At 41.9% G+C, this 20,601-nt stretch overlaps 1 protein-coding gene across 6 annotated transcripts in view; it reads right to left on the bottom strand.

The window, feature by feature from the left end:
- The window catches only part of AGBL4 (AGBL carboxypeptidase 4), a 1,107,854-nt gene that overhangs the window by 445,500 nt on the left and 641,753 nt on the right, over positions 1 to 20,601 (bottom strand). For all 6 annotated transcript variants that reach the window (XM_080656977.1, XM_080656976.1, XM_080656979.1 and 3 more), the window contains one exon: positions 7,865 to 8,081. In XM_080656977.1, coding sequence (XP_080513103.1) covers positions 7,865 to 8,081 — 217 coding nt within the window. The remainder of the gene's footprint in view (positions 1 to 7,864; positions 8,082 to 20,601) is intronic.

Raw genomic sequence — 20,601 nt, 5'->3', positions numbered from 1 at the left:
TGCCAATCTCAATAGAAGCGTTTGGAGTCCCACGGGGGTTCCTATGCCCAGGGTCTCTGCCTACTATCTATTATATCAAGCGTCTAACCAACATTGCCATTATTAGTTTTTACATCTGAGTTGCCCACTACATTTAGTGCTTCTCAGGGCTAGGGTGTGCTTTTTATTCACCTCACTGTCTCCAGCACCCAACACAAAACCTGACAGGCAGAAGGTGACCACAGGATATCCACAGTATTGAAGAATGATTTTGTAAGAATTTAGTAAATGACTATATATATGAATAGAACATTTGCCTATCCAGGACTGGTTTAGAGTCCATTCTTTGTACTCCACAGAGGCTTGGCTTCAAATCCCAACTTCATGATATAGACAAATTACTTAACCTCCTTGTATCTCAGTTTTTAAAAATTATAATGGGAGAACATAATACTTACATATCTCAAAGCTTATATGCTTCCCTCTAAGTGACGCCTTTGCCACAAAACTCATCCCCTTCCTGATTTAATTTCTCCAATATCGCCCGTCTCTTCCTACTAGAATGTAAACCCCATGAAAGCATGGATTTCTGCCTGACTTCACTGCTATATCCCTGGAGCCCAGATGGTGCTGGTTACATGTTAGGCATTCAATAACTGTAATAACCTTATAGTAGGGGTGTTGCAAGGATTGGGTGATATAATATATATAAAGGTTACAGCACTGGGCCTGGCACATGCTAAGTACTCAATAACTACCACTATTATAAAATAAAGAGCAGATTAAGAGGAAACATTACAATAGGTTGATGTGTACTCAGAACATACAATCAAGATGACATGAGCATCTGAGCCATAATTTATGTTGAAGGAATGCTTGAAATAATATGGTCTGGCTTTTTGGGGCCCATAGAGAAGTGTTTTACCTAAGGGCATAGAACTAGCCTATGGCAGAACCTAGACAGTATTATTTTTATATAAATTACTAGTATTTTCTAGTGCTTCCCGAAAATACACTATCAGATTATTTTTTGTTAGATACTTCCTTTTTAAGTATCCCTAAGTATGAGAATGTCTTCCTACATCTAATTTTTTCAAAACACACACACATACACACACTTTTGTGTTCATTTATCAGTCCAATGACATATAAATGTAGAAGAAAATAGAGGAAAAAATCTCTGTGGCCTTCAGCTGGTCATAGAGTTCTTAGATAAGACTCCAAACGCATGAAAAATCTAATAAACTGGACTTCAAAATTTAAAACTTTTATCTGCGAAAAGCATGGGTAAGAGAATGAGTGAAAAGATAAGGCATAGATTAGGGGGAAATATTTGCAAAGCATGTATCTGAAAAGGACTTGCATTCAGAATATATAAGGAACTCCCATTATAAGAACACAAATAACCCATTTTTTAATGGGCAAAAGATTTAACCTGACACTTCATCAAAGACTACCAGTATATACGAATGGAAAATAAGCACATGATAAGCTACTCAACATAATTAGTCACTAGGCAATACAAATTAAAACCACATGAGATATGACTACAAACCTGCTGAAATGGATATAATAAAAATCCTATCTAATAAAGAGGGAATAAGCAAATTGACCGTCACACCATAACAAAGATGGCTGCACGCACAGCAAAGGCAGGGATCCCTTAACACAAGAATGCTGCACCCACAGCGGATGCTGAGTTCCAGTAACGAGCCTTAACAAGCAATCAGCAGGGACCTGAGGCTGCGTGGCACTGGGCTGGGGCAGGGGACCTGAGGCTGACGAGGGACCTCAGGCTGCACCCCCCACCTGGCGGGGTTTGACGGAGACCTCAAAGCATGCCCCCTGCCCCAGTCCGGGCCAGGGGACCTCAGGCCATGCCCCCTGCCCTGGCGCCAGGCCGGGTGACCTGAGGCCACGCCCCCCACCCGGTGGGGCCAGCCAGGTCTGGATCTAGCCCAATGGAGGTGGGGCCAGCCGGGTCTGGGTCTCATGCAATTTCAAGGCGCACATGGGTGGGCAGGTACTTGACTCTGGTTCCCATGGCACGCCCCAGACTCTAACAGATTTTCATATGCATTTTAATAATTTTCTTTCATCTCTGGCACTTTTATTATAGAGAAAGGGCAAATAGTAATATTAAAATATTTCTTCTAATTAATTCGCTTTTAATGTGTATGAATTTCGTGCACCAAGTCCTAGTATATAGATAATTCCAAGTAAGGACATGGACATTGCTCATAGGGATGTAAAATGGCTCTGCTAACTTGGGACACAATTTGACAGTTGTTTTGTTAAGTTGAACATGAATTTACTATATGCTCCAATGATTCCACTCCTAGAAAACAACCCAAGAGAAATGTAATCACATGTACACTCAAATATATGTACATGAATGTTCATAATAGCATTATTCATAATAGTCTATAAGTGGAAACAATCCCAATGTCCATCAGCTGGAGAACAGGTAAAGAAAACGTGGTACATCCTTTCAGTAGAATAGTATTCAGCTCTAAAAATGAATGAACTACCGACACATACTACAACATGGATGGATATAAAAATATGCTAAGTGAAAAATGCAAAATGTGACTATACAATATATAATTCCATTTATATGAAATGTTCAGAAATGGCAAATGTATAGTGTCAGAGAGCACATCAGTACTTGCCTAGGGAGGGGGAGAGAAGATTACAAGGGGAACTTTTTGAGATGTTAAAAATGCTCTACAACGGAATCATGGTGATAGTTGTAAAACTATTCATTTACTAAAAATCATCGAATTATACCTTACAATGAGTGAATTTTATGGTATGTAAATTATACTTCAACAAAGTTGTTAAAACAACCAGAAAAAAAATATGTATTTATCTTAAATATCAGATTGTGGCTTTGATGCATGTACAAAGAGATTTTGTTAGGTGGGGTTAGAAGGGGCCACTGGTGAATTATAAGATAAAGTGTCACTAGTATATAAATAGTAGCAGTAGCAGCCATGCCCTTGGTGATTAATAGTTACAGTGCTAGAAATTCAAAATCTTGCTTATTGCCTGGTCTCCCTAAGATCTGGATGTTGGCATGTTTAGTCTTCCCACTTGCAATTATCCTCCCTGCCAATTGAAATAGGATTAACTAATTATAGTGGTGCCTTCAGACATAAACCACATCAAACACCCTGGTAACCAAGAATTGTCCTATCTGCAAAAGTATGCCAGAGAGCTTTAAAATCTCTAGTATCTGTTTTGAGGCCCAAAACAAGGGGACTAAGCCAACCCACAGAACTTCCATAACCTTGTTTAGCCAGTATAGGTATGTACTCCCGCACTTCCATTAACCTTATTTTCTTAAGATGCTTCTTTTAATAAGATAATCCTTTTTTCAAATATCTATTGTGGGTCTCAGTAGGTCCAACATAGAAAGCAGCAGTAGGTCTACCAGGACCCAGTGTTAGAGGCCATGGGTTTAAATCTTGGCCCTGACATGAACTAGCCTGTGGCTTTAGCCAGGCAACTTAACTTTTTAGCCTTAGATTATTTAATCCCCCAAATGGGACAATCCTGCCTAATCCATAAAACTATTGTGAGAAATAAGAAAAATAGTATGTATAAACTGCCTGACCCAGCAGGCACTTTATATATGTGTTGAATCTGAATAAAGGATATAGCCACAATTCCTTGATATGACAAGGCTTTCCAGAGTTTGGCCCCAAACTTCCTGTCTATCCTAATCTTCCAGTCGGAAGATTCCCTATTTCAATCAACTCAGACTTCTAACCAACTAGCACCATGCAGTGATTCAGGCTGCTTCCTGCTTTCTGGCTACCTCCTCCCCTACTGTATTCAGCAACCCTAACATCTTTCAAGACTCAGCTTAAAGCCCATCTTTTCCATGATGTTTAGTCTGGCCACTGACTCTTTGTTTAAGTATATTTTTACTAGAGGCCCGGTGCACAATTTGTGCACGGGTGGGGTCCCTCGGCCTGGCCGGCAATTGGGACCAATCAGGCGCATCTCACCCAGTCCAGGCCAATCTGGGCGGCTGCCGGGGAGGGACCATGGGAGGGCTCCAGGGCATGTCCGGCCCTCTCGCCCAGTCCCGATTGATCGGCTGGACCCCAGCAGCAAGCTAACCTACCAATCGGAGCATCTGCCCCCTGGTGGTCAGTGTGCATCATAGCGACTGGTTGGACACTTAGCATATTATACTTTTATTATATAGGATTTTTTTCAGAGAGGAAAGGGAAAGGGAGGGAGAGAGAGAAATATCAATGATGAGAGAGAATCATTGATTGGCTGCCTCCAGCACTCCCCATATTGGGGATCGACCCCGCAACCCAGGCATATGCCCTGACTGGGAATTGAACTGTGACCTCCTAGTTCATAGGTCGATGCTCAATCACTGAGCCAAACTACTGGGCTGACCATTAAATCTTTAAACAACTCATGGGATCCTTAATTACATACTTGAAAAATATTATATCTGTTTGAACATGTCTTATTTCCTTTGGTATAGAATGCATTTCTAGAAGTACACCAAGACTTGTATACCTCATTATATATCCCCACACTGACTCTCACTGGGTCTGAAGTAGGACAGGGATCTCAAAGTAATTGTTTTATCAACTGAGGTATTCCTCAAAAGATAATTTGAAAACCCCTATTCAAGTCAATCTTTTTCATTTTATAGATAAAAATCTTGTCCTCAGATAGGAGAAGTAATATTCAAGGTCATACGAGTACTTTGATATTAGAGCTGGAAGCAGAATTCAGGTCTCCTGAGGCAGAGACCAAGGCTGTCCTTCAACATCAGTTCTCCTCCACATCTTTAGGACTACAACTTTTAGCTGGAAACATGGTCACCCAGAATGAAAACTTAATTTCTCATCCTCCCTTTAGCAAAATGTGGATAAAAATGAAAGTGTCACCTAACTGCATCTTCTCTTTTCTCCCCCTAACTCCTTCATCTTTGCTGCCTGGAACATGGAAAGGATGGTACAATTCCGCAGTGAATCATGAGATTGAGGGCCATGACCCAGAGATGGCAGCGCAGAAAGCTGAAAGAACCCGATACCCTAAGGCTTTCAAGGAGCAAAACCAGAGCCATAATACCACCTCTGGACTGCCTACATGTAGACTTTTATATGGGAGAAAAATAAACTTCTATCTTATTTATGTTGCTGTTATCTTAGATATATATATTTGAATATTATTGGCAGCTTAACTAATTCTATTATCCTTCCTATCAATGCTTTGATGCTCTTAGCTCTTCACATTGTCTCTAGACATATATCTTAAGCCATTCTTTCATTCATTCAAAAATTCACTCAATAGCCATTCAAAGTTCATGGACATTCTGCCTAGCATAAATCTAAGAGGGGACTATGGTGGACACGAGAATTAAATGTACAGACACTGTGCTTAAAAGTCATGGGCACTGGATGAACTTCTCACTCTCTTAATCCATATCATGGTTCATATGCCTGGCAAACATTCATCTCAGAATTTCTCTGGCAGTCCCATCTCAAATAATCTCACTGTTTCCAGTAACATACTGTTGATCAGACCATTTGTGCTTAATATATTCCAGTTGCCTCTCTACATCCATTCTCTGCCCTTATCTACTCTTTTCTTTGCCCAGGGAGGCTTATCTGTATGAGTTAAATCCATGGGCTCTCTTGCCCTCTGATTTCTGGTCGGGTTGGTCAATAAGAAAAGAGATCAGAGGGAAGAGAATGAGCTCTATGTATTTTTCTCAGCTCCCTCCCTGTGGGATCATTTCAGGCCAACTTTATTCCTCAACTGAATGAAGGTCACTCTTCCACTCAAGGTGGCCCATGACATGACTCTCTTTACTATTGGATTCTGGAAACCATTCATTCCCTTCACACCCTTGAAGCTATTACCAGCCCCAGGGAACGGCACTATACCCTGTGGTTTCCCTACACACTGCCCACACCTTGTAAATAGCCCATTTATTAAGCCCTACACAAATGATCCTAATGTGAGGCTGCCATCTGTTTCCTGCTAGCAGGCTGGCTGATACAACATGTGTCCCAATTTTCAGTTCAAAATAAGTAGGCATTAGACACACAGCACCCATCAGAATCATCGTTAAGAAGGGTGTTACAGTAAAGGGAAGATATTTAGCAAAATTTAGTGCATAGAGAATCTCAGACTATAAGAATAGCATCATGACTACTAACTTTTGATACAAGATTTGGCTCTCATGTACATGAGCCATGCACAGTCGTCTTTATGTATCTATTTTTTAGGGGGTATTCTGGACCAGACACTATGTTTTTCAAGCAGTCTAGTCTTGAAATCTTTTATTTAGAAGTGGAACCCATTTCTAGGTGGAACCCACAGTCACTGGGCAGAGTACATTTTTCCACCAACACATATCAGAAACTCAAGTATAGTATTTTCTGCCAATTCCACCAGTATCTTCATTTAGGATCATTAAAGTGCTCAATATACCTATTTCAGAAGCACAATCCACATTTGTTGAAGAGTGAAATGTAAAACCAAATTATCATTTCATATTCTTTATTAGTAATCAAAGTATTGCTGATTACAGAGACCAAAACCTATGTTTCCAATGTGAAGAACAATTTCAGACCCTGGGTTGTGCAGGGAGGGAAAGAGGAAAGGAGAGGAGAAAGGTGTGGTAGACAGAACAATGCACCCCTCTCCAAAAATGTCTAAATCTTAATCCCTAGAACCTCTGAATATATTATCTTACATGAAAAAAGGGACTTCATAGACATGATTAAGTTAAAGATCCTGAGATGGACATACTATTCTGGATTGTGTGGGTGAGCCTAACATAAATCATAAGGGCCCTTAGAAGTGAAGGAGGGAAGCAGGAAATTCAGTGTCAGATGCAGCATGAGAAAGACTCAAGTCACCATTGCTGGCCTAGAAGATGGAAGGGAACCACAAGCCAAGGAATACAAGCAGCCTCTAGAACAGGGGTGGGGAACCTTTGTTCTGCCATGGACCATTTGGATATTTATCGCATCCTTTGCTCAATATAATTAACTTAATATAAATTTATGTTGCTATGAGAAAAGCTCCTACATTTTTAATTTTGAGTCCTTCCTGTGATTGCCTTGACAGAGCCAAACCAAATGTTTTTGTGGGCCTTATACAGCCCGGGATGTACATTCCCCACCCCTTTTCTTGGAGCTAGAAAAGGCAGGAAAATAAATTCTCCCCAAGAGCCTGTAGAAGGAATGCAGACCTGCAGATATCCTGATTTTAGGCCAATGAGGACCAAGTTCGGACTTCTCCTAAACTGTTAAGATAATAAATTTGTATTGTTTTAAGCCACCAAGTTTATGGCAACTTATTACAGCAGCAACAGAAAACTGATACAGAGTGTATGACTGAAATATCCAGACCCAGAAACTATGCCAGGGGAAGGAAGAGGGGCTGGGAACTGATGGACGGCAGAGTCAGAACACACTGCGGGCAGCACGTCCAAACTGTGTACCACTTGAGAACCTGCACTGTGGGCAACTAAATTCACTGAAAAACAAATCTGCTCTTCATCTCAGAGGCTCACACTCATAAAATGCTTGCATGCCCTTTGTATCACCCAGTAGAAGCATTTTCTTTTTCTCAGAGTTTCTGGAAATTAGCAAAACTTCTGTATTTTGTTAGAGACCTTTATCGGCTTCATTCAAAAGGATGAGCATCTGTCTTATACCTTATTCTGTAGCTTCCTGGTGGCCATACTGTAGCAATGGATTACGCATTATAAACAACGATTTTAAAAGTTCCAAAGCACAGAGTCTACAGAGCACCAGTACCCATTATTTGCATTCTATGAAAACCCACTGCATGCTCTCCCCACAGCTGCCTGTCTCTGAATGGGCCTTACCACGCTCTGGCCCAGCTGCTCCCGAAAGAAATAATCCATGTTTCTCTTCTGCAGGCTGTCAAGGTAATGCTGAAAGCGGGTGTATGTATACGGGTAGCAGTAGGCAAATTGGTAAATATCTTCTTCTCGGTCAAAACAAAATGCAAAGGACATCACATAATTCTTCCTATGGTCCGGGCAACGGTAGTAGTAAACATTTTTAGGTGGCAGCCTTTGCCTGAAAGATACAAAGAAAGAAATTTGAGCATTTCAGACAATTGTTCTAGCTTTAAAAGGGAATAAGCAGAAATAAATGCCCAAGAAAAACTCTAACATCAAGACCCCAGGTGGTGGCCAGGGGCAACAGCTCACACTACCTGTCGTCACTAAGAAACTAGAATCTGGCAGCACTCTTCAAATTCCGGCCCTACCCTTTCTCAGCTGCTTGGACAATGCAACGTTACACAAAGCTGAACAAGTTGTATTCATTGTTTATTCTTATTGAGAGCACCTTTTATATGCACAGGCATCACGCTAAATTCTTGATGTGTGAGGGTAAATAAGATAGGCAAGGTGTTGTCCTCATGGAGTATATCCTGTAGTGGGAAGCTGTCAATAAAATATTAAAACTAAGTATACAAAATAGTCATAGTCTCTAAAAATGCTTTGAGGAAAAATAAAGTGTGTGATATTTTAATGACATAGATACGGGATGCCTGCTTTTTCTAGGGAAGTCAGGTTTTTGTATTACAAGACTATTTCAGGCCTCTCAAAAGAATGTGCATTGTGAATATTCAAGGTAGGAGAAATTATTCAACACTTCTTTAGATTATTACTATTATTTTTCTACAGAACATTTCATGAGACTGGTTTTCCACAGAAGCACTTTAGGAAACTCTGCTTTAAAATATGCTGTGCAGGCAATTTTGCTAAGCCATCATGCTCATTCTCCAAAAAGGAATACTAAAACCATACATTAGAAAAGGCAATATGTTCCAGTCATAATTCCTATAACTTCTTTATATTCTCCCACCTCACAGGTTCACTGCATCCCGCCATGCTGTATGACATCGAAACCATTCACACGTACAAAGAAGGCCTCTCATTTCTGTCCCTTCAAATCCTGTTAATCATACAAAATCCATCACAAACTGTGCCTTTTCCAGGATCATCCATTGACAATTTGAGGCCAGTTCAGCTCCCACATTTTGTAGTAACTTGCTTTTTTATTGACTGCTTCCTAAGTCTTATCCATTAGGATCAGTTTGGAAGCTCCTTGAGGACAAATATGGTTTTTTTGGGGTGGGGGGGTTGGGGAGGGGTTCTGGCACAGTGGATGGAAGTTGTGAGGTTCACCTGGAACAGCTTAGCATTCAACTGAGAAGCCAAGAGGCACAGAAACATATGGAGGCAAGTGTGAGAAGGAGGGCACCAGACATGAGGTTGAGAACAACTAGAATGGCGCTGGCCCCAGCTAAGATGGCCTGAAGAACATTAAGAGGTCCAAGAGCATCATCACACACCCTGTTTATTGCAGAATCTTGAACAAGTTGTATTCATTGTTTATTCTTGGTGTCTTTCTGAAACTGTCTACATGGCCAGGGTGGGAGTGAGGCTGGGGGCTTCCTGTGGAAGAGCAGAGGTTACCTGACACTGACGTTATACACAGAGTGGCTGTATTGCTTTTCTGTGGCCCTGAATGTTATGAATCCCACCCAAACATTAACTGGAATGCATAGATGAGAAAAAGACAAAAAGAAAGGAAGAAAAAAATAAAGGAAAGGAAGGACTGAGAGAAAAGAGACAGGACATGCCATGTATGGGTTGTTTCTAGGGCTCATTCTATTACTGATTCAGTCCTTGTAGCTAATATGTCAAGGTGGGAATTGTTACCCCACTTTGCAGATGTGGTCATGGAGGTTCATAAAAGTTAAAGAGGTTCCATATGGCCTCAAGCAAGTGAATGACAGAGCTGGGATTCAAATCTGTCTCTATCTGATTTCAAGCTCTGTAACACTGCTCCATGGTCCCTCTTGATGAATTATGGGCTCCTAGAATTCCAGATATGGGTGTGTCAAAGACCATGAGGCAATAGGGGACAGGTATACCAGTAATATTAGGATGGCAAGAAATTCATCACGGCTAAAGCACAAAGAGTAAGAAGGGAAATCATGAGAAATGTGCCTGAAGAGCAAGGCAGAAGCCAGATTAGAAAGGGACTATATAAGCCATATCAGAAAATTTAAACATAATCCTGTAGTCAAGGGTATCTTTCAAGTGAATGAAAGAAGTAAAGTACCATGATTGTACCAGTCTAAGGGATAGGTGAGAGTGGTCAGAAGGAGGACAGGATAGTGGAAACAAGACAGATTTTTGACTATTAGAGAGAAATCGATTAAGGGATGGGCCATGGAGTCTAAGATGGGTAAGAACCTGAAAGTGCCCAGGTGGGCAGGATATAGAGAGAACAGCATAAGCAACAAAGGCACAGGGCTTTGCACATGAAGGTCAGTGGTAGCATCAGAAGCTGTCTAGGTGTTAGGCCCACCAATAGAGTCCCTTTGTTTCCTACTCCCAAAGCCAGGAGGAACAAGCATGCAAGTAACAACAGTCTTCTTATAATACAAAGACAGCTTTCAGACAAGCTCCCTGGGCACTCCTTTCTAACCAGATTGCCTCCCTCAACATTCCCATGTTGAACATTTTGAGATACCAGTGAGAAGATAGAGAAACAATGGCCTGGAAGGTGTATGGGGAATGAAGGAAGTTGTTCCCCCCTTGAGTCTTCTGTACATAGAGTGTAACAAAATAGGCAGCTCCTGTGAGGGCAGCAAAGGAAGGAATGGCCTCTAGGAGAGTCGGGCCTTAGTTCATTGTTTTATTCAGCAAATTTTTAAGTATCACGTACCAAGCATGATTTGGTTAAGACAATAGGTAAAGTAAGCAGTGGACTAAAACATAAGATACAAGTGAGATGATTAACCATGGAGCTGCCTCAAAGGAGAAAGTGGAAAGTTTTGGATAGAGAAGTAAGCTGGAGAGAGAGAGAACAGACAGGAAGAATAGATGATGGTCTACATTTGTAATGTGATTGAATGTGCAGGAATATGAGGTTGTTGGAATAAGCTAGTCTCAGGGTTCCAGAGTTGTATGCAGGGAGAATGCTAGTGAAAGTGGCTTTGAGGTCTCCAGACAAAGATCTGTGATAGTCACTTCAAGCCCTGACTCAGAGGTGTGAGTCTGAGCCTCCTAGAGCATAAGATGAGCATGCCTTCATCCCCAAGTGATTCCTATAGTCATAGGTCCCTCAGGTTATGATGCTGATCTTTTCAAGTCTTCATTTACTAGTATATCCGATCAGAGCCCATGCTTTAAATCTAATCACCTCACTTTTCTCCTATTCTAGCCAAGTTTAGTAACTTGACTCTGAGAGCCTGCCATATCCACCAAATCTGATTATGTGCTATCAGGAGAATTCATCTAATGCCTACAGCTGTCCCAGCTTCCCTCCTGAGTGGGTCAGATGCCTAACCCGATTTGCAGACAGAGTGAAGGTAATGGGCCCTGGGGTAATCATTCAAGGAAGCTGAGACGTTGCTCAGGGCTTAGATTTTCCAGACCCTGCTACAGATACAAACAAAAATCTATTTGAGCAGGGCTCAGCAGGACAAATTCATGAGGACTTTCAAGTAATCCATAGAATAAAGGAAAAGGCTGGGAGTGTGTGGGAGAAATGTGTACCTCATTTGGAATTCACTTCTGGTTTTCTCTTATTTTGGTTTTTATATTTTCACTATGTCTCAGGCATGGTGTTAAATGTTTTATATGCATTATCATTTAATCATTGCAATAACTCTCTGAGGTAGAGGCTATTAACATTCATTTTACACAGATGAGAAAATAGAAGCTCAGAGAGGTAAAATTCCCCAGGGCTGCAATGTTAGTAAGCAGCAGAGTCTGTAGCAGACATAGGCTAGTGCAACTCTGAAGTCTGTGCTCAAGGTCCCTGTAGCATCTTGTCACTTACCTTTCTCCCCTTGCCACCCAACTCAGAGTTTTACCTCCTGCTTCCAGAAAAATCTGATCGCACACTACTTGCCCTAAAACTCTCCAAACAACTCCGCTTCCTCACATTGTAGTTTGGCTCACAACACTCCTCAAGATCACCCTGTAATACCAGCAACATCAGCCATTTCTCCCTCCTTATGCCTATATTTTATTTATATCAGCAAATTAAGTCTCTAACACAACTTCGTGTCATACCTCCAATACCTCTGTGTCTTTGTATTTGGTATTTCCTCACCTTGGACTGCCTGTCCTGCCATCTTAATTACTTGGTAAACTCTGACTCACAGATGTGGCATATTATAGATTGTCAATAAAGGTTTAAATATTTTTAAATTAACTAATTGATTAATAAACAAAAGAATTATAAATAAATGCCTATCCTTTAACATACCTCCCCAGAAGCCTTCTCTGACTATTCATTCTTCATTCATTTTCTCTACTTTGACATATATTTAAACATGTCTTATCACCTGGTTTGTTTCTTAACAATGAGCAACAAAAGTAAATGGAAATTTCTTCAAAGAATAGGTAGGATTCTTGAATACAGAACAATGTCATCTTTTTCTTCTCTCACTAGCAGTGGTACAGAGAGGTGTCAAATAATACTTGCTTGTTTTAAAAAGCAGTGGTAAAAGAAAAAGAAGACTCATCTCCTAAGATAAATGGTAGGAATCACAGGGGCCAAATCTTAACTCAGCATGAAGTAAAGACTGACACTGGGCTGAAGGGAAAGCAGAAGGTCCACATCACAGGGGAGGACAAGTGTGGGAAGCTTCAAGGGATCCCGTAAAGAAAGTTCCTTATCCCCCCAAATAAGCAGGTTTTATTTGGCACCTTTCTGTACTTGGTGCTAGGTTAGACAAGGCAGCCTTCTGATTCCATTTAGCACAGATAATTTGAGATACCAATGAAAGCAATAATGATAATAATACTAATTCATAATACATATATTAGGAATTATATTATTCACTGACCATGTGCTAGGCCATTCTAAGTATTTTATAATGTATTAACTCCTTTAATTCTCACAACAATCCTCTGAAGTTATTTCTATTATCCCTATGATATCATAAAAATAAGGTAGGATAGGGTCAAGAATGCATGACTCCTCTGAAGACTCTGGGAAGGAAAGAGTCCATAATACCTGATCCCGCCAGAGATGCAGGAAGAGTCCAAGACCTGTGTGCTCTCAGAACTCAGTGACTACAGGCTGGCCCAGCTCTTGGAACAAGCCATCACCCTGGATCCTTCCTGGTGACTGAAGAGGACCTGTAACTCACATCCTCAGATTCAGATGAGTGTGCACATGTGGGTGAGTGAGCCCACACACACATGCATACACACAGGTGGGTACATACTCAATACATTTTCAATCATAGTATACATACTTTTCTATTATAGCCCAATTTTCATTATATCAATTCGACTGCATTAGACTGAGCACTACATGAGAGCAGGGTCTGTATATTACTCCTATTTGGTTCTGCAGGATCTATCCAGAGCCTTGCATGAAGGAAGTGCTCAAGAATGATTATGGATTGAATAAATTAATATATTCATCAGTTAACTTTAAGAGATTAACAACTAGAGTAAATAATTTCAGACACACCAGCCAATATAGATTGTGAACTCCCCACGTGAAGCTGTGAATCTTTCCCTGAATACATTATCTTCTCAAAAGCCTCCCTGCCTTTTTAAAGTGTTGATCTATCTTTAATCGCCTTTCCCATACTTTTTCTATATAGTGAATTCTTATGTAGAAAAGTGAGGCCCAATTCACATGACATTTCCTCTTTGAAGTCTTTGTCAGCAACTCCAGGATGAATGAATTGCTCTAAATACTAATTGCAGATACAGCTGTTATTTCTGATTCATCTCAAAATCAATAGCACTTAGCACAGAGATTGGCCCTGACAGGAGTTCAAAACATGTTTGTTGAATGAATGAGTGAATTTATAACTTAATGAATGAATGATTTCTTCCCATTTACCATCCTCTGTGCATTCTCTCCAAAATGTCAGTCCAATGCATCTTTGTTTTAGAGGTTACCTGAGCACAGAGGAGAAGCCCAGAACCTACAGGAGTACGTAAGGTTCTCTAAAACAACAACATTCCGTACCCTCCTCAGGAGCCCAAAAGACAGGAGCCCTGATTTCCTCTCCAATCAAGCAGGAAATAGGGATATGGGTAGATGAATTCCAACCCCTGGGTCTTCTTTGACAGTAGACAAACTTTTTTCTTCAAATTAGTAGAAAGGGAAATAAAAAAGAACCAATCTTTTCAGGTTGCAGTCCTAAAGGAAGTATGCAAAACAAAGTCACTCAGATACCTCCACAGGGAGTAACATATTAAGCACCTCCTGTATGCGAATAATGTGCTACTTGTTTGATGTGCAGTATGGTTTGACTGATAAACATATATTCTTCCCCCCATACCAAGGTTATGCTATCTGAAATTCATTCAATAATTGCAGCTGCAGAAACAGTCTCTTGGTCCCACAACTTCATCTCCCTAGATCTGGGAAGTAAACTGGCATCTGGTTTCACAGGTTTGAAATAGAGGTAAAATTTCAATTCCTCTTCCCTTCATGAGGGCAGCTGAGTCTCTGGTTTGTCATCCATGCCAATGCAGGCCTTTAGTCTATGATTGAATGGAACAACTCAGACTATCACCTGGTTTCAGCCAATTGGCCTCCTCCTTTTCTTCTCTGGCATCTGGCTCAGCCAGACACCTGGCATGGATGCCCACATTATAAATCCACCCTCCCTAGGAAAACAGGCCCTGCTCCTAATTCCAATCTTATCTTCCCCTGAATAATTATAATAGGGCTCCTGTCACCAGCATATCTATTCTTATCTTTCTCCTCACTTTGTCACAGCTAATCTCTGGGTGAGTCACAGGGAGGGGGAGAGAAAGTGAGGGAGTGCTCAGATACAGGCAACACATTTTTACACTGGTGTCTAATCAGATTATCATCTTATCAGGGGCTGATGGGCACTGGTGGTGAGAGAGGAGAGACAGTGCCACATATTGCCAGAGAGTATTGAATAACAAAAACAAACTACTTGATTTCTGAATTAACCTTTTTGTCCTACACACTCTATTGTTTATTTTTCAGAGTTTATTTTATGTGTAGAAATTTTTTTTTTTGGACTCTGCCTTCTGGAGAAGGGCACCTACACACTGTAACAGCAGCTGCTTCTATTAATTTCAAGCCATTAAAAAATTAAAATTAAACCCAATTACTTTGGCTGGTTTAGAGCCCAGGAATAGCTGAGACTGATTATTCCCCCTGGTCATGAACAGCAACACTATTCCTACCTAAGTGTGGCTGTTGGCAGAGTGCTAATGCAGCCAGAAACTCTCTGGGTAGGCTCCCAGCAGGGAGGAGAGCCTCTAAGTCACCTATCTGTGTTCTCCAATCCAGATGCCTACGGAGAAAACACTGGACAAGAACTAGGTGTTGGCTTATGACCCAAGCTGTTGTCCTTGGGCAGGACTGTTTCCCTTTTGGCACCTCTGTGTAAAATGTGGTTACTACAATGTGCCCCTCTTAAGTTGTCATAACTCTTAGGTGAAAAGAACTATGTTTTCAAAACTATCAATACAGTCATGGGAGAAAACCAACGATAACCTCATTTTCTCTTCCTGACCATTCCCAGACCCAATGTAACTGACACCTGCTTTACAAGGAGGTGTGGTCTCTGACAAAACTAAGCATGTCCAACCTGATACAAAAAGGCAGTTAACTCCTTCAGGTCCCAAGTGGTAGTGGGGAAGTATTTAAAGCTGTTGCCCCTGCTGGTAGCCTGTGGTACCAGCCAATCCTGCAGTAGCCAAGAAAGCAACTTGCCAGATGCATGGGGCTTCCAGGTCACTAGTTGGTGGGATCAATAGGAAATGTGAAAAATTATAGGGTTGGCGAATAGGAAATATGTTTGAGAAATAGACTGGGTAGTCTTGCTTGCTTACAGAGAATAATCTGATTGCTCTTGGCATATGAATCATACTAGAGGCCTGGTGCATAAAATTGGTTCACAGGGTGGGGGGTGTCCCTCAGCCCAGCCTGCACCCTCTCCAATATGGGACATCCCTCTCACAATCTAGGTCTGCTGGCTCCCAACTGCTCGCCTGCCTCTGCCTGATTGCCCCTAACTGCTTCTGCCTGCCAGCCTGATCACCCCCTAACCACTCCCCTGCCAGCTTGATCGATGCCTAACTGCTCCTCAGCCGGCCCAATTGCTCCTAACTGCCCTCCCCTGCTGGCCTGGTTACCCCTAACTGCCCTCCCCTGCAGGCCTGGTCACCTCCAACTGCCCTCCCCTGCTGGCCCTGTCACCCCTGACTGCCCTCCTCTGCAGGCCTGGTCACCCCTAAATGCCCTCCCTTGCCAGCCTGGTCGCCCCTAACTGCCCTCTCCTGCTGGCCTGGTCCCCCCCAACTGCCCTCCCCTGCAGACCTGGGTCCCCCCCAACTGCCCACCCCTGCAGGCCTGGTCCTCCCCAACTGCCCTCCCCTGCTGGCCTGATCACCCACAACTGCCCTCCCCTGGAGGCCTGGGTCCCCCCAACTGTCCTCCACTGCAGGCCTGGTCTCCTCCAACTGCCCTCCTTTGCTGGCCCGGTCACCCCTAACTGCCCTCCCTGCTTGCCTGATTGCCCACAACTGCCCTCCCCTGCAGGCCTGGTCCCCCCCAAATGCCCTCCCCTGTAGGCCTAGTCCTCCCCAACTGTCCTCCCCTGAAGACCTGGGTCCCCCCCAACTGCCCTCCTCTGCTGGCCTGATCACCCCTAACTGCCCACAACTGCCCTCCCCTGCTGGCCATCTTGTGGTGACCATCTTGTATCCACATGGGGGCATCCATCTTTGACCATATAAGGGCGGCCATCTTGTGTCTTGGAGTGATGGTCAATTTGCATATTACTCTTTTATTAGATAGGATGATGTAAATCTAAAAATATTTTTTGTTACACTTTACAAAAAAAATATTGCAATAAACCAGCAATTAGCTCAAATTTTTAAAGTGCATGTTTTAGGAAACTTAAATACTAATTTTCTATTTCTCATGAAATTAAGTGATGAACATTGCATAAAAAGTTTCTCAGTTTCTCAGTACACTGAAGGGAGTACTGATAACATGACCCCGTAAAAACCAGGAGACACAACTCTGCTAAATATTAGCATCTACTTGATTTAACAGTTATTTAAAGAAAACATATGTCCAAAGGCTACAGTTTACACATGTAAAAGAAGGAACATTGCCCGGCCAGCATGGCTCAGTGCTTGAGCTTTGACCTATGAACCAGGAGCTCATAGTTCCATTCGGGTCAGGGCACATGCCTGGATTTCGGGTTAGATCCCCATTAGGGGACTTGCAGGAGGCAGCCGATCAATGATGTTTCTATCTCTCCCTTTTCTTTCCTCTCTGAAAACAATAAAAATATATATTTTTAAAAAGCAGGAGCATAGAAGAAAAATGATTGAAATATTTTAGAAGAACAGTGATAACCTAAGTTAAAGCCACACTTCAGAGTTGTATATGGTATCACTTGTTATTTAGAACATTGATTATTCTGCTAATATAATTTAAATCATTTTTAATTCCAAGTTTTCTTGTATATAAAGTTAATGTCTTTTTTCTATTAGCAGAACTAAAACCAGCAGTTTTATATCAGTATCATCAGATGTTTCAAGTGGAAAATAATTTAACTTAATTCCAATGTAATTCAATTACTGTCCTCCAATTCATAGACTCATAGTCAAGCTCTTGGAATTCCATTCTGTTGAAGGTAAAATACTTCCTTATTGGTAATAATGCTGATAATTCAGTTTTAAACTTTTCAATATTAACATTAAAATTACTTATGTTTTGTTATGGCAATATGAATACAAATTTTGGTAAAAGCAATATACTTGTTAAACTAACAAACCTATATAATAGAAATTTATTTTAAATTTGTTTGAGATGTCCATATAAATTATAACTGCATCCAAAGCAACTTTTATTTTCTACCTTCAAAATAGGAATTATAGTTCTCAAAATTTATACCAAGTAAGAGAACTATATAATTTTTTATGAAGTTAATGCTAAACAACATACAAAATTTTTTTTTAGGTTTCAGGAAGGCAGACCATGCTTATTTTCTTTACTGTCTGCCATCAATGGGATTTTAGAGATTTTGAGCCTTATTATGCTACTTTGTTAATCAACGTTGATTTTGCTTTTGTGTGTGTTGTTGTTAATGAGATCCCTACATTTTGTTAATGAGACCTCTAAATAGGCACACAATTTTGGTTGCATTTTGTTCAAAATCAATTGGAAATCTTTAATCAAATATTCAATAAGTGAAGTACCCATGTATTTCAGCCTTTAAAGCCTATATCAAATTGCAATTATTGAAAACAAAGCTTACAAATAAGGAAACATGACATTTATCTCTACAAAAGTGAGGGAGGAACTGCACAAATTAATTGATGAAAGCACAACAGGAGTACAGATTTAATTGTGAAATTCAATGACTATACCTTGGGATACCACAGTTTAGGAGGAGGATTTTTTGATGAAGCTCCTTTTTTAATTGGATATTATATTCTGGACCTGAGTGAAATTAAATTTAGAAGGCCTATAATTTTGCAGCATCTGCATTTGATGAAATGCCTTCTTTAACAAAAGTTGTTTTATAAAAAAAAAAAAAAAATGTATCCAGGAAAAGGTCTCTGAAGGGAGTAAACATGATAGTAGCTATAAAATCATTTGGACTAAAATCTACACTAAAAAAGAGAAAGATGCAAATTGACCATCACTCCGCTACACTACCAGCCAATAGGAGTGAGTATGCAAATTACCCAACAAAGATGGCCTTGTCCATAGTGGCCAGGCAGCCGGCACCTAGCAGCCCCAAGACCCGCCAGGTTGGCGCGGAGGCTGCGGGGGGGGGGGGGGGGGGGCGGGGTCGGATGGGGAACACAAACCCACAGGGAGGCTGGCACCCAGCAGGAGGCCAGATCGGGGACACAAACCCACAGGGAGGGCGGCAACCATCAGCCCCTAGCCCCACCATGGCAGCGCTGGTGCTGTGGGGGGGCTGTATTGAGGACACAAACCCACAGGGAGGCCAGCACCCAGCAGCCCCAAGGCCCACCACCATATGCTGAGGCTGCTGCGGGGGGGGGGGGGGGGGGGCGGGGGCAGCAGAGATACAAACCCGCAAGAAACCTGTGGAAAGGGAGATAAACTATCATAACTTTATCTCCCTTTCCACAAGATGAGAAAACTGCCCCTGGTTTATTTAGTGATGTGGCCCACACCTTTCTACAAGCACAGGGTCTGTTATGACCACTCCCAGGAAGGTCTGGTCAGAATGCCATCTCCACGGAATAATGCTACTGTGGCAAATCATCTAAGAGAGGAAACAAGCTTTTGTTGGGTTTATTCTGAAGGTCAGAGAACATGCCACCCCAGCATATGCTGTGTTGTTATATTCATGATCTTGAGCTGCAGATCAAGGAAAACAGCAAATGCATGCAGAGGCTTTCACTGAAGTCTCCTGATCTGCCTAAAATCAGACCCCGCTAAAGGAGCTTAAATGTCATAGGTCCCCTTGATGGGAGAAGTGTCATCAGGCAGACAAGACTGACACTGACACCTGTCACAGGACAGGAGAGTAGAAGTTGACATCACACCCAAACTTTGTTACAAACTATTTCCCCCCACCCCCATTCATCTTTCCTAAAACTCATTTTCTCTCCTCCAAGAGGCCTACATCTCTGGTCCCCTTTGCCTAGGGCAGTGGTCGGCAAACTCATTAGTCAACAGAGCAGCAAACCGTGGCTCACGAGTCGCATGCAGCTCACGAGCTGTGGTTTGCCAACCACTGCCCTAGGAAGAAGGTATTTAAATCTGCATTCTAAGCCACCTTGAGGAGTTACTCATTTTTCCCTGGGATCTCCCACATATACACAAAGTACACATTTTAATGAACTTTTGTTTTTTCTCTTGGTGATCTGTCTTTCATTACAAGGGCCTCCACCAAGAACTCAGAAAGGTAGAGGAAAACTATTTTTTCTCCTCCATAATTCTATCTCAGGAAATCAAGTCCCCAGCTGAACAATGAGGTTGGCTCAAGTACCAAGCAGTCCTGGCTGACAGGAGGGAAGCTTCTAGGGAGAAATCAATGATATTGGCATCAAAGTGGGACTGAGGGCACACACATGGTTGCTGGTGGGAGTTTAAAGTGGTTCAACATTTTTGGAGGATGATTTGGCAAATTCGATAGAAATGTTCAAGGTACATCCAAGGGTCTTCTATTAGGAATCACATCTGCTAAGATAAAGCACAAGCACATAAGCCCTGGTCAGAACCCAGGATGCTACTGCGGGCTCCAGGATGCTACTGCGGGCTCCCCTTCCACGATAGGAAAACATGGGAACAACCTGCATTTTTAGGACAAGGTGGCATCTATACTAATAAAAGGGTAATATGCTAATTAGACTGAACATCTTCTGGACGACCTTCCAGATGTCCTTCTGGACGTCCTTCCTGACAAAGCCATGTTGGCGGGGCCCAGGCAGAGGAGGTTAGAGGCGATCAGTCAGGCAAGGGAGAGCAGTTAGGGGGATCAGGCCAGCAGGGCAGAGCAGTTAGAAGGATCAGGCTGGCAGGCAGATGAGCATTTAGGAGCCAGAGGTCC

This window comes from Plecotus auritus, assembly GCF_963455305.1.
Source record: "Plecotus auritus genome assembly, chromosome: 2".
Taxonomy (NCBI): Eukaryota; Metazoa; Chordata; class Mammalia; order Chiroptera; family Vespertilionidae; genus Plecotus; species Plecotus auritus.
This window is presented reverse-complemented; position numbering and strand designations above follow the sequence as displayed.